This window comes from Chlorocebus sabaeus, chromosome 21, assembly GCF_047675955.1.
Source record: "Chlorocebus sabaeus isolate Y175 chromosome 21, mChlSab1.0.hap1, whole genome shotgun sequence".
Taxonomy (NCBI): domain Eukaryota; kingdom Metazoa; phylum Chordata; class Mammalia; order Primates; family Cercopithecidae; genus Chlorocebus; species Chlorocebus sabaeus.
The window spans coordinates 113,010,624-113,025,953 of NC_132924.1; the positions used below are offsets into that span (position 1 = coordinate 113,010,624).

At 42.7% G+C, this 15,330-nt stretch overlaps 1 protein-coding gene across 2 annotated transcripts in view; it reads left to right on the forward strand.

Moving 5' to 3' along the window:
- TBXAS1 (thromboxane A synthase 1) overlaps nucleotides 1-15,330 on the forward strand; it is a 191,395-nt gene that overhangs the window by 108,901 nt on the left and 67,164 nt on the right. For both annotated transcript variants that reach the window (XM_037991157.2, XM_007983129.3), the window contains exon 6: nucleotides 15,057-15,145. In XM_037991157.2, the coding sequence (XP_037847085.2) occupies nucleotides 15,057-15,145 (89 nt within the window). The remainder of the gene's footprint in view (nucleotides 1-15,056; nucleotides 15,146-15,330) is intronic.

Sequence of the window (15,330 nt, forward strand, 5' to 3'; positions counted from 1 at the left end):
TCTGCCTAAGTTTGGAACCAACTGAGGTATGGAAACAAGTTTTAGGCAAAGGAAATAAAATTTTCTCTTATCTTACTGGTAAAGCTGTTTGAAAAATAGAGTCCCCATCTGATCACATGGGCTTGCTATGCTAATACTTCACCCAGAATGGGACAATTGCAGGGGGGTGGCAGATGCCATCGGGGCTGGCCCGTGGCCCACATATGCTCAGTTCCTTCCTCCCAGACTGGGTCTGATACAGCATAGACAGCAGGAGATGCAGTGACACAGATGCAGCCATTGGCCAGAGGGGTCCACCAGGATTACTTGGGGGACTCTGAAAACTGTTGCTGCCTGGGTCCCACACCTAGAAATTCTGATTCAGTTGGTTTGCTTTGGGATGCAGCCTGCGTTTGAGGATATTTTTTTCAGGCTCCCCAGGTGATTGTCATGTAAAGCCAGTATTGGGAACCACGACCAGCAGAAGTTCCCCACAGGGACATGCGAGGAAAGTGGCTCCTGCTTCCACTGCAGCCGTTAGCCCTGCTCACTCCGATCTGTGTTCTCTACTGAGGATTCACGGGAGAATGGGAAGGAACGGCCTGCATCTTAAAACCAAAACCACTGCTCTAAACCATGTAGACAAGCTGCATGGGGTGTGCCCCTTTTTCACATCCAGCCACTAAAAGGTTGAGTTAGCCAAGAGAAGGCCAGGGGAAGAGAGGCGAGGTAGGTGAGCCTAGGGCTGGCATCACTAGCGTATATGTCTTTATTCAAAAGCAACGGCTTCACCGCACTATAGAAGTAGAAAGAACCTCGTGTGTGAAAAAGAAATTGGTAAAGAGTATCTGAGAAGAGAAGAAAAGAGAAAGAAAGAAAAGTAAGCAAGGAAAGGAAAATAAAGTTTAGCAGTCCTGGGCTATGATTCTTTGATAAGGAATTTTATCACGGTCTAGATTCCTTTAACCCGTTACAGGGGTTACTCCAGAAAGTGATACATTGTCATCTCCCAAGCAAATCCAGTGCTCTTGAGGTCCAGTCTTCTCCCTATAGTCCAGAAATCAAATGCATAGTGCCTGAATTAATTGCAGAAAAGAGTTACTCAATCTGTCCACAGCATTAAGATGCCAAGAGAAGTCAGGAGAGGTGGCTCATGCCTGTAATCCCAGCACTTTGGGAGGCTGAGGCAGGTGGATCACCTGAGGTCAGGAGTTCGAGACCAGCTTGACGAACATGGTGAAACCCTGTCTCTACTAAGAATGCAAAAAGTAGCCAGTGTGGTGGCACGCACCTATAACCCCAGCTACTCAGGAGCCTGAGGCAGGAGAATCGCTTGAACCCAGAAGGCAGAGGTTGCAGTGAGCCAAGATCACACTACTGCGCTCCAGCCTTGGTAACAGAGTCAGACTCCAAACTCTATCTCAAAAAAAAAAAAAAAAAAAAAAAAAAAAAAAAAAAAACCAAGAGGTAAGAGAGAGATTTCATCGAGCCCATTATTTACCATACACTATCAATAACCTTGAAATTCCCTTGAAAGGCTTTTTTTTTTTACTCCATATAGTTCAATTTAGGTTCTTGGGTTTCCATTTGAAACGATTCCATCCCAGAGGCAGGGGTAGTTAACTTTTTCCCCATCTCTGGGGATTTTAGACCTGGCGAGTTGAAGTTTACTGGGAGGCCCCTAAGGAGACCCTTCAAGAAGAAGTTGGCTGTGCAGATGGAGCTCAGGTGGGAGAAGGAAGAAAGATGGTCTTCAAAACACAGAGACGTGTAGCATATGTGTTAGATATGGTTCTGGGGAGAACCATATTTAAGGGAGGAGCGGAGGAGAAACCTATAAAGAAGACTCAGGAAGAACAGCCTGAAATGGAAACCAGCAGAATGTGGAAGGGGAAAGCATTTCAAAGAGGAAGGAGCAGCCAGAGGTGTTAAATGCTGCTCACATGGAAAGAAACACGAGGACGAAAAAGTGCACAGCAAAGATAATATTTCTGAAACGTGAAACCAATGTACATCTGTTTCATGCTCCATAGATCATGTTCCCTGTAATTTTCTCTCACCCAAGGAATCAGTGGCACCCACTGCTCCTGAAGGTGCCTCCGAGGTAGACAGTAGGTGCTGTCCAGAACAAGGAAGTAGTTGCTCAATTTTGAACTGTATGTTAGCAAGCTTTATTAGGAGAGGAAAGAGTTTTCCTAATTCCAAAAGCAGCTTGCCTTTGCGTATGAAGAGCAGGGGTGCTGAGGCTCTAAGCCATGGTGGGGACAGGATGCAGGAAATGACAGGGGGGCTGCTTCTAGGCTGTGGAAGATGGGTGGAGGGGACAAAATGAGAAGTGTCCTGTCTTCTTCCCCAAAACCTCCTGGTTTCTGGATGCTTCCTCAAACTTTAATCTCCCAGCTGCCTTTGCTGTCTAAGTCACCGGTTCTCAAACGTTGTGGGACCAAGGGCTGCATGAGAATCACCTAGGACCCTTGTTAAAAATACATCATTTCAGCCACCCCAAGATCTATAGAATCAGAATTTCTAAGGGTAACTGAGAATTTGCATGTCACGAGTTCCCTGGAAAGATTCTGCTGAGAGCCAGCGTGGAAAGCCCTGGCGCTGTGAGTGTTCCTGTTGGTCCCCTCTCTGACCATCTCAGATCGAGTGCATCTCCAGGCTCGAAGGACCTGGCCCCTGAACCCCCACCTCCTCACTGCTTTATTTTTCTCTGCGGAACTATCACTAGCTAACATTCCATTTTGTTTACCTGTTTATTGTGTGTCCCCTTCTGCTAGACGGATGCTTCAGGAGGACAAAGGCTTTTTGATTTTTTCTTATTTTCCTTATTGTTAACTGCACACACTAGGTACACAACAGACATTCAGGAACAATTAATGAATGGATGGATGAAGAATCAAAGAACCGAGAAGCTTTCTACCTATTCTACCTAAGGATACATGATGAAACTAAGCTTAAAAAAGTGAAAGGGAAATAATTTTATCAAGAAAAAATTAAATAAGAGGATACAGCAAACTGGCTTTTCCTTTAGAGAGTCACAAATATATATACATATATGCATACACATACACAAAGTCACAGACACAAAGAGGAAAATGAGTCACAGAGATAGGAAATAGCTCAGAGAGTCTGAGCCACAGATACTCAACTATGGGTACCTGAGTCAGTTTTCCTGGAAATAGCTTTGAAATACCAGCATCTCTAGTCCTTTCTGAATTTGTAAGTAGCCTTTGGACTTTTGTTATCAAACATCAGAGTTTATTCTTGAAATAAAGGTTTGCTTCCCCTTGGAATTCTGAGGCTTTCTCCTTTAGAACCTTGTAGCCTAAGTCCCTCTCTACCTGTGTCTTTAAGTATGGTCAATACTCAAAAGTTCTGGATGGTGTTGTCTTTATTTATGTGGCTGTTAGGTTGCCTCAGTCAACAATGCTTGAAAGTTGCTTTAAAATGAGCATCATATCATGAAGCCATATTTGTATTTAAATTAAAAAAAATTTTTTTTTTTTTTGCTTATGTCATCCCAGGGATAATGCAGAGCAACAGAGGACCAGGGAAAATGTGATTCATGCATCCCCAAGTCAGGAAAAAGAGACTACTGGAATCATAGCTAGTGACAAACAAGTTATTGGAATTCATAGAAAAGGATGGCTGAGCATTCCTGGAAAAACAACTGACTTTTTGTTGTTGGTGGTGGTGGTGGTGGTGTTAGGGAGGATTTTGTCTGATTAACCGGCCAGAGTTTTCACTCCATCCCCCAAAGAATTAATGTTTTAAAAAGCACAACTGTAGATTTAGATTTTCACAGTCTTTTGCTAGATTGCTTACCAAAGGCTATTGGTGAGTAGTAACCCTGGGATTGTGTAAAACTTATTATGGATCAGGGAATAAACAGGCTTAATTTCAGGAAATAAAACTGGGGCTAAATTAGTACTTCTCTGAGGGAAAATGTATAAATAATGTGATCCCCTGAGGACCCAGGTTAGCACTAGCTTTATTTTTAAATTTTATAACTCATCTGAAAGAGAGCGAACACAGTGGAATCTATATATTTGTATATTCCTCCAAGCTGTTCTGATTTGAAAGACATTAAATCAATAGGAATAACTTTCTGAGACTCTTGTGAGATTGTGTAAGTCAGCACAAAAGAGGCAGGTAACCTTCAGTGTAAGCAAGAATAAAAGAATACATTTAGGAGAAAGGCATCTAAACTGTACTTATATGATGATGAATTTCAAGCTATGAATTCCTATCAGGGAAAAGGATTTGAAATATGGAGGACCAAAAAGGCCCCACAGTCAAATGATTTGGTGAAATATTACAAACTATATTCTTCAAGATTCACCATGTACCTGAGCATATGAAAGGCTTGAGAAAGGCCTGCAGTAAAGAAACCTGCTTAACTTTGTTTGTTCTGGGCTCAAATAGGTTTTCAAAAGGAGAGAACGTGGGTTGTTAACTTCATGGTTGGCTACTGAGAGAAATGAGTCTCTTAAGCAATTACCTTTTGCAGGTAGCTTCTATGAAGAACCAAATTTTTGAGTGCCTCTAGCAGAGACTAAGCTTCAAACTGCATGAACCATGGATCCAATCCAATATGGCAGCTTGTATGTTCTCCATTCTCAAAGCCCATTATAAATGATGGGCTTTCTTCATTCACTCAGATAACTAAGAGCTGATGGTACCCCACTGAGCAGATATGGGAGACAATGAATCTTCATAGACGAGTGCCTAAGGATGTGTCACTCAAGGGTAAATGAGCCAATCATGTTGCTATGCATAGGGACTCAGTTAAAGAAAAGTCAGATAAACTGAGAGGCTGGTATCTTGCACAGCACTGATCCGGCTCTCTGCCTAATTCTTCACTTTTCATCCAGATGTTCCCTGTCAAGAAGGCACAGTCAATAATGTATGAATCTTAAAGGCAGAGGCAGATGTGGTTATTACTCCCTGTAGGCCTTTCCTGACTTGGAGACGACATGTTACTGGAGAATGAGTATAATTTTTAAAAATTTAAGTTGATATAGCCAGCTTATGAGTAAATGCATTTCAGTGCAAAAGTCTTTTCAGAATTACAGTCATCGTCACAGTTTAGTTTGGCCTTTAAATTTTCACTGTAAACTCTCCAGACGGTCACATACAGGGGCTTCTAAAGCAGAACACGCTTCCCAGTAACACTAGAGCAAGCAGCCTTCTCTAGGCAGCATCCATTTCCAGCAGTCTATTTTTAATATTTGCTTTTATTTCTTAATCCTCCTGAACAATAAAAATGAACGTCGTTATAACCAAGTGTGGCTGCGGTCATCAATACTTCAGAGTCCAAAAATACGTTGGCCTTGCCTGACCAGTTGCCCATTTTCCAGAATATCTGGATATTTATCTAGCAGCAAGAGACCATTATCCTGAGACACAGTCGTATTCCACTGACACCTAATCTGCTAATTAAAATCAGTATCGTGATGGACTGTTTAAATTCTGGTTTAAATGTTCCTTTTCCATTTGCATTTAAAAGAAAACACACTCCTCATCATGGGCACCCCATCCTGGGTTATAATTTGGCTTTCCTTTGCCAGAATTATAATGTCACTCTGACTTGCCGCTGGTTAAATCTAAAAGAGCATCTAAATGTACCTCACAGCTTGGCTGTTGCTTGGCAACGCCAGCAGCCACCTCCTCATTGGGGTGACTTCTAATTGGTCACAAGTCTTGACAGGAGCCACTGACTTATTAGAAATGACACTTGATTATTCACCTAGATGGCTAGAGCTGATACTTAGCAGCAGGAAATTTTGCATAAAAATGAGCCGTGGATGTTTTTAATATCTGAGTGGCTTTTAGCGATGGTGTGGTGGAAGAAGGAAGTGATAAGTTTCATTAGTGGGAATTAATTTTTCATTTGTTGGTCACCCGTTTAGAGCACTTGAAGACATTAATTTTTTCATTTTTTTAAAAAACCAGAAATACGTTTAAAGACCTTCCCCCACCCCCAGCAGCTGACCTTTACTTATTCAGAAAACCTGCCCCTGACATCAGCCCCAAAATATTGCCCGCAGGTCCACCAAGGGCCAAATCAGATGAAATGTTCAATTTATAAAGATCAACAAATATTTATTTGTTCCTGTTTTTAAGGAGTTTATAATGTAGAAGAGAAACAAGATACATAAATCACTGCATTATTACCAATCATGGAAGGTGGTGACAGAGCTGGGGTCCTGCTTTGAGCATCAGAAACAGCTTTGGTAGGGAGGGAGCAGCGAGTAGCACTGGAATTGAGCCCTGAAGATTTTGCTGTTTTGACAGAGAGAGAAGGTGCATTGCAGGTGGAATGAGCTGCAGGAATCAAGGCATCTGGACAGAAAAGTACAGGGTGTGTTCAGGGAATAGGGGAGTACAAATTGGCTGAAACACAGAGTACATGTAAGGGATTAGTGAGAGAGAAAGCTGAAAAAGTAGGTTGAGGCACGTAGAGTTCACTGTTCTGTGCCGAGGGAGTGTTTGGTGCGCACTTCACTGGAGCTCGAGGAGCTATTAAATACTTGAAAGCGAGGGAGTGACCTGCTCAGAACTCTGTGTTAGGAAAAAGGGTTCCATTTCAGCTGTTTAGCCCCCAAGCCAGCCATTTCCCAGACCCATGGGGCAAATCTTTCTGGTGCAGACGAGGGGAACTGCGAATTGTCTGGAGGAGTTTCCTCTTTGCAGTAGCCCCACGTAGGGGCAGGCTCCCCGGGGGCCATGTTATGACATCAAGGCAGCAGTGCCCCCTGTGGCTCTTCTGAGTCCTTCTTCGTGTGTGGATCAACAAGTCACCCACACTACACACCATCAATGTTTGGGGATCATCTCTGTTTAGATGAACAGGGTTATGCAAAAGAGACCCTCCCCTTCCCTCTCTCTGTGTAGGAAATATGTTTTCCCTAGCACTCAGCATTGTCCAAACTTTCAGGAACTCCAAAGGCTTAAAGATGGTGGGTTTTCTCTTTCTTAAGTTTATGACATAAGATCTGCGTAGACTGACCTAGAAGTGAATAAACTAAGGAGCAAACGAAATGTGGAGCCTGATTTTGGTGGGACAGCAACAAGCCAGCAGTCAGGAGATCTGGGCACAATTTGAGCACAAAAATAACCAGATTCTGCCCTTTAGGTCCCTATGTGTTCTGAAGTTGATGTGTCAAAGAGATGACAAAAGGCTTTCTTAGGAATGGGATGTGTTGCTGAAAGTACATGGACCAATGATCTGACACTTTCCTGCGCTGAGCTAGGAATTTGGCTGCTGTCTCCATGGCCTCAAGCAACTGTCTCCACCTGATGCTTTGTGACCTCCTGGGAATCCAGTGGAAGGGGACATTATAGCTCATTACGATCAGTCTTTCATTTAGGGATGAGGACCCATGTTCAGAGAGATTCAAATGCCAGGCCCAAAGTAACACATAGGACCAGCATGAGTCTCCGCTTTCTCCTTCAGAGCCAGTTTTCAGCAAACCACACGGTATTCATGCTAAGAGACAGTGCCTCAATCTGTTTATGTTTCTTGGATACCTTCTATGTCAAGGCTCTCTAGGAACATTTGGTCAATCAATCATCACACAGTTATTTCTAGAAAATCAACAGAATGGGGTGCACTATGCTCATTCCTGATATAACAAATACCAAAAACCTCATTAATCCGTGACAGCATACAATAGTTACCACAAAAGAGTAATATTGAGAGTGTATTAGTTATCTATTGCTGTGTAACAAAATTACCCCAAAACTTAGTGGCTTAAAACAAACCTTTGTTAGCTCATTGTTTCTGTGGGTCAGGAATCCTGGCATGGCTTAGCTGAGTGCAGAGGCTGAGTCCAGAGGGACTGAGAGCTGAGTCCAGAGGGATCAACATGTCTTGGAGTAGTAGTCAAACTGCTGTCCTGATCTGTGGTCTCATCTGAAAGCTTGAGTGGGGGAAGATCTGCTTCTAAGCCTTGTCACATGGTTATTAGCAGGATTCAATTCTTAATGGCCTTTAGAAGATAAGATAAGAATCTTGTACTGTGTCCTTCAGTCAGTGGGGATCTACAAAGGTTTCAGCAAAGCATCACTGAAATAACAAGTATTTTTGGAAGATCTGACCAGGCATGATAGCTCATGCCTGTAATCCCAGAACTTCAAGAGGCCAGAGTGGGAGGATCGCTTGATTCCAGGAGTTCAAGACTGACTTGAGCAACACAGGGAGACCCCGTTTCTACAAAATATTTAAAAAATTAGCCAGCTGTGGTTGTGTGTGTCTGTAGTCCCAGCTATTAATACTTGAGGGCCTGAGATAGGAGGATAGCTTGAGCCCAGGAGGGCAAGGATGCAGTGAGATGTTATCATGCCACTGCACTCCAGCCTGGTTGACAGAGTGAGACTCTGTCTCAAAAGAAAAGAAAAGAGGCCAGGAGGCTCTTTCAAAAAACTTTCTTTAGTACACCTGGGTGTCAGGCTCCGTTGAAGTCCTAAGACTACAAAGATGCTTAAGCTATAGTCTTTTTTCTCAAGAAGCAAGATGACCACCATATTCCAGGTGACAGGTAGCAACACCTGAACTAGGAGGTGACTGAGGAGATAAAGATGAAGGAACAGATGCAAGAAAGGAAGCAATGTTAACATGATGAGGTGAGAACAGATGGCTCCAATGGGGAGTTGTCCCTGAGGAACAAGAAAAGAGGATAGAATGATTCTAGTAGTCCAAACCAGTCTGGGAGGATGGATCCCTTCAGAGGACAACTACCATGTTTGCACCACTCCCTGCCTTCTTTGCCAAGTGTTTTACATATTTTGTTTCTAATCTTTGTCACAACTCCACAAGGGAGGTATTATTTTCATTTTTGCAGATGAGGAACTAGACACGGTGAGGTTAGGCAATGTACCCAAGATCACACAGCTAGAAAGTGTCAGAGGGAGGAAACCTACTGATTTGCAGTGCCTTTGAGTATTTGCTATGCTTGGGGCAAGTATTCTCCAACAAGGTTGAAATCTTACACTCAAGGAAGGAAACTCAGTGATGAGATTCTGGGGGTCACCCAAAATGAGAGGAGAAGAAGACTTTTGAGCAGAAACTCTCAGCCCTTCTTGGTCATTACTCTCTTTGCCCACTCATCAGGCCCTCCCTCCTTTTAGAATTCACTCTATTGCCCTCTGTCTGCACCTTGACTCAAAATTTCACAGACACAGTTGATAGAAAATCCATTTAAAAAAAAAAAAAAAAACGGGTGCCCATCAATGACAGACTGGATAAAGAAAATGTGGTACATATATGGCATGGAATACTATGCAGCCATATAAAGGGACTAGATTATGTCCTTTGAAGGGACATGGATGGAGGTGGAGGCCATTATCCTCAGCAAACTAACACAGAACAGAAAACCGAACACCACATGTTCTCACTTACAAGTGGGAGCTGAACAATGAGAACACATGGACATAGGGAAGAGAACAACACACACTGAGGCCTGTTGGGGGGTGGGGGGAGGAAGAGCATCAGGATAAATAGCTAATGCATGTGGGGCTTAATACCCAGGTAATGGGTTGATAGGTGCAGCAAACCACCATGGCACACATTTACCTATGTAACAAACCTGCATGTCCTACACATGTATCCCAGAACTTAAAATAAAATTTTTAAAAACTGAGTACTTTAATTATATAATAATCTCCAGGTTATGCAGAACCTTCCTTCCTTCCTTGGGGAATTTGCTTCTCAGGATGGGGATGGTGATTTCCCTGACCACTGGTTACCAGAAAGCTGCTTGGCCTCACACTGGGCATCACATCTACAGGGACAACCAATGTGAGAGGTGAGAGGAACGAAATGGGAAACTTTCTCCCCTAGCTTGGTCGCTGCACTGTGATCCCTATCTTAGTCAGCTTGGGCTGTCATAACCAAATACCATTGAGTGGGTGGCTTAAACAACAGACTTTTTTTTTTTTTTTTTTTTTTTGAGATAGAGTCTTGCTCTGTCACCCAGGCTGGAGTGCAGTGGCGCGATCTTGGCTCACTGCAACCTCCACCTCCCAAGTTCAAGTGATTCTCCTGCCTCAGTCTCCTGAGTAGCTGGGATTACTGGCACGTGCCACCATGTCTGGCTAATTTTTGTATTTTTAGTAGAGATGAGGTTTCACCATGTTGGCCAGGCTAGTCTTGAACTCCTGACATCAAGTGATCTACCTGCCTTGTCCTCTCAAAGTTCTGGGATTACAGGTGTATGCAACTGTGCCCAGTCCAGACATGTATTTTCTCACAATTTTGGAGGCTGGGTGCCAGCATTGTTGGTTTCCAGTGAGGCCTCTCTTTCTGGTTTGTAGGTAGCCGCCAGCTTGCTGTGTGCTTACAAGACCTGTTCTTTGTGCATGAGAGAGACAGAGAGAGAGGGAGAGAGAACAAGCATGAGTGCTCTGGTGTCTCTTCTTATAAGGACACCAATCTTATTGGATCAGGGCCCCATCCTTGTGACTTTATTTAACCTTAATTGCTTCCTTAGAAGCCCTAACTCCAAATACAGCTACACTGGGAGTTGGGTCTTCAATGGATGAATTTTGAGGCGACTGAAACATTAATAAATCCCTTTTTAAAAACCTGATAACATTAATATTTTATCTGATTATAAGGGTAATGCATGTGCATTGTGAAAAATTTGGAATAAAACAAAAAATAAAAATCACTCATTATCCCATGAAGAAGATGAAATGTAACAACCAAATGAGTCTTTTAGTAAGATCTGAGTGATAATAGCATTGTGTATTCATCTGTGCATGTGTGTGTGCACATGCCACGTTTGCCTGCTTGTTCAAAAATCTAGGAGAAGAACTGCAGGGTTTGTGGATTGTATAAAGATTATGCAAGCCCATCAAAGAGAGCTTTTGTTTGTATGCAACTCATGTAAAAGTAAATATTCCGTAACTGCTGTGTAAAATGCAAGGAAGAAAACCTGAAATAATGGCTATTGGCCAACATACAGATTATGCTCCGCTGTCTTATAATATTTTCTCTGCATTGCTTTTTAAAACATTTTTCATATTACATGCCCCATCTCATATCACATTAACCCAAATAAAAATGTCATTATCTATTCAGTTCGACAGACAGCAGGCAGAGCATAGCAGAAAATTACAGTCACGTCAGGCAGCAACAAAGGATTCTAATCAAAGGCATGTAGAAGACCCGATGGTGGGCAGCTGGCCTGGGCTCCCTTTCGCACTGTCCAGGAATATGTTTGGATTCAGAATGGGTGGCCCCCTCTTTATACACAGGGCTTGCCTCTGAAGAGTTGTGTGTAAATCACATTTTATGTTCCCTCTCTTTGGTTATGTTAAGAAAACTTCAAGCTTGATATCTAAAAAGACTTCCTGTCAAACAGTACATATATATATATATGGTTTTTTTTACCATGTTACTATTCCTCTGAAATAAATCTAAAAGGTATTTATGTTTATAGGATTTTATTAAACTAGGGTTCACTTGTACCACTAAACTTATTAAGATAATTGAAGGAAGATAACCAGTAAAGCTAGGCATAAAAATGTGGCTTAGACTGTACTGACTTCTCCAACATTAAGGGTGGACTGAGACTTCTTGGAAGTTGGAGCCCAGAGGCCATTTTAAGTGACCCATTTACACACCCTTTTGTACTGATGGATTATTAAATCGATGGTTTGTGCGAATTTAGAAAAGCATGCAGTAGTCATAAAGTATCAACACAAAGATACTAAGAATAAATCAGGATAGTCATACTTATTTTTCTCTTTTGAGTGGACCTCTAGGTAGGTAGATGAGGTAAATCACATTTCTGTTTCTGCAAATCATTTGACAAAGTCTTCCCCAGCTGACTCATCAGTAAAGTGGTGCCTGGCTGAGTATTTACTTAGGTGCATGCACAGGTAGCCCAAGAGCCAAAAACAGTGATGATGAATGATTCTGTGGCTACCTATAATAGCTGTCCAGTGGAGGGCCACAAGGGTCTGCACCGGGGCCCGTCTACAGACTGACCAACTGAAGGAAGGCTTAGAAGGCACACTTACTAAATTTCAGATAGAACGAAGAAAGAATAGCCAGTGTTACAGGTGATGGGATTTTTTTTTTCTTTTCTTTTCTTTTCTTTTTTTTTTTTTTTTTTTTTTTGAGACGGAGTCTTTCTCTGTCACCCAGGCTAGAATGTAGTGATGCAATCTTGGCTCACTGCAACCTCTACCTCCCGGGTTCAAGCGATTCTCCGAGTAGCTGGGATTACAGGCACCTGCCACCACACCCAGCTAATTTTTATATTTTTAGTAGAGAGGAGTTTCACTCTGTTGGCCAGGCTGGTTTCAAACTCCTGAATTCAAGTGACCCACCTGCCTTGGCCTCCGAAAGTGCTGAGATTACAGACATGAGCCATCACGCCTGGCCAGGTAATGGGATTTTAATGATTGAACACATCTTTTGCTCCCCAATAGTGTTCAAACACCCCGGTGCTCCAAGCCCTGTGGCTTTATGAACAGCAAATCCATTTTCCCAAGATGGCCCTCCCTCCATGAGCCTTGGCAACAGGGGACTCATGCGTCTCAGATGCTCTGCCGTCTCTCCACTTGGGTGTGTTATGCTCTGAACGTTCTGCTCCTTGAGCTGTTGTTCAGCCGCCCGTAGCGCTGTCCAGGCCATTGCCCCTGCCTTGGTTACCGCCTCCATGTGGCAGCCTTCATGCAGCCATTGCAGCTCCGACCTACAGGACCCCCTCACCCGCCATCTACAGGACCCACTCCTTCAACAGAAGAGTTGGGCCCCTGGTGACACAATTCTTTCCTTACACCCAGAGCCTGTGGGACTGACTTGGAGGGAACTGCAGAGGAGAGGGGTCCTATAAAATTGCATGTCCTCCCAACATCCCGTCAACAGCCACCCAGCTGTCCCACTCTGCGAGGTATCTCCAAGCACCTGAATATTCTGGAGAAGTTAAGAGATCGTTCTGCTGAGAACACAAGGCAGGACAACTAATGCCTTTCTAATGAATGGGCCCTAAAAAATCGAAGTAGCAATTGTACATGGTTATCATCCATGGAAAAAGACCTTGTGGTTTTCATTAACCTGAAACTCAATATTTGCCTGCATTGTTTGTCTTCTAAAAAAGTCAACATAAACCTGGCTTTGCAATTGACGTGTAGGGTACAGATCTCAGGCAGTGATTCATTTACCATACACCAGTCCACACTTGAAATACTGTGTTCCACTTATGAGGCCACCTTTAGGAGTGACCCTGATAAAGATGAGAGCAATAAGGCAGGAGAGGTGTGTGCAAGCCATATGGTTCAGCCCCCCATTGAAAGGATGGGGACAGCCAGGCACAGTGGCTCACGCCTGTAATCCCAGCACTTTGGGAGGCTCTAGTGGGCGGATCACAAGGTCAGGAGGTCGAGATCAGCCTGACCAACATGGTGAAATCCCATCTCTACTAAAAAAAAAAAAAAAAAAAAAATACAATTAGCCAGGCGTGGTGGCACACACCTGTAATCCCAGTTACTTGGGAGGCTGAAGCAGGAGAATCGTTTGAACTCAGGAGGCAGAGGTTGCAGTGAGCCAGGATTATGCCGCTGCTCTCCAGCTTGGGCAGTGGAGCAAGAGTCTGTCTGAAGAAAAAAAAATAGAAAGAAAGAAAGAAGGAAGGAAGGAAGGAAAGAAGGAAGGAAGGAAGGAAGGAAGGAAGGAAGGAAGGAAGGAAGGAAGGAAGGAAGGAAGGAAGGAAGGAAAGAAAGAAAGAGAAAGAGAGAAAAGAAAGAAAGGATGGGAACAGTTGTCTAGGAGAAGATGGGGAGCAGATAAGACAGGTACCTGCTGTCTGAGCGTTGAGAGCACTGTCACGAAGAAGAGAACAGAAATGAAACCAGCAAAAGATTGTTAGACGAAGTCAGATTTTCCCTCAGTACAAAAACATACCTTCTGACAAGCAGATTAACTTTATAACTTTTCCCAGTGCCTCAAGACTTTAAGACGAAGGAGTGGGTATTACATAATCAGTATGATTCAATGATTCGTTCATTCACTTAACAAATAATTACTATGTGCCAGGCGCTGTTCTAGGTGCTAGGATTATAAAAATGAAGAAACAGACTAAAATCTCCCTGACCTCGTGTCAAAATTATCAAATCTAAACATAGCTTACATTTTATGTCTTTCGTGAGAAATGCTCAGAACGATATATTAGAGCACGTTGCTTTAGCTGTGATGCTATTCTACAATGGGCACCAAATAAAATGATGCTGCTTGGTATTTTCAGCTTGGCCTTTTAATCATGCAAGAGAGAATAAAAGGTCACAGGGGTGGCCAGCAGGCTCCACAAAGAATTCCACCCACCCGTTTGTTGAAGCTGAGTGGTATCTATGTGAATCTTCATTATGCCATTCCACCTTTCTGTGTAGGTTAGGAATTTCCTAACATAAAAGCATTTTCCTATTAAAAAAAAGAAACCTAACAATTGCCCTGTATGGGCATAGGATGCATCTTGAAGTCAAGGTTTTCCCAGTATTCGAAAGCTTAGTGGCTTAAGCACAAATGAATAACCGTCCATCAGGAATGCTCTATAAATAATTTCTGTGTTAAATAAGAAGTTGAAATGGATGACCTTAGGTTCCTTTGGATACTAAGATTCAGTATTCTAGTGAAAGATCTAAAATACAATTGGAACACACAAGCGTAAACTCAGGTAATTCCAGGGATAGTGCATATGGATTAGGCTTTCTTTGCTCGATAATGCGAACCCAATGTCATGAAACTGAGCACTGATTCTCAGTTTTGTCTAAGCACTTAATAATCATTTTCAAAATTATTTCACCGTATTCACTGTAAATCTGTTCTTCTTTTTTGCTTCCAAAGATAAAAAATGCTTAAGCTAAAATAGACATTTAGAGCTATTGTATTTCATGAATATTTGCAAATTTTAGGATCTTCCTCTTGAATCTTAGCTGTGTGAAAAATATCTTCCAAACAGTGTTCATTTTCCCAGAAAGCACCACATATAACCTCTTCATCTGCAGCCAATTTAGGTGTACTCCCGGCATGGTGCCCTAATTACACCTTTGTTATCCATTATCAGATGACTCCCCTCATCAGCCAAGCCTGCGACCTTCTCCTGGCTCATTTAAAACGCTATGCAGAATCTGGGGACGCATTTGACATCCAGAGGTAAGGCTGCTGCATTACAGATGAGAAATCGAGTCTTTGAATCACTGCTTCTTGTAACTGTCCATAATTGCTGGACAATTACCTTGGGACTAGCAAACTGTGGAAACGCTAGAAGCTCATAAAAGCATGGATGGACTGATTAATAAACAGAAAAGAAACCCACTTAACATGGGAAAGAAATGTGA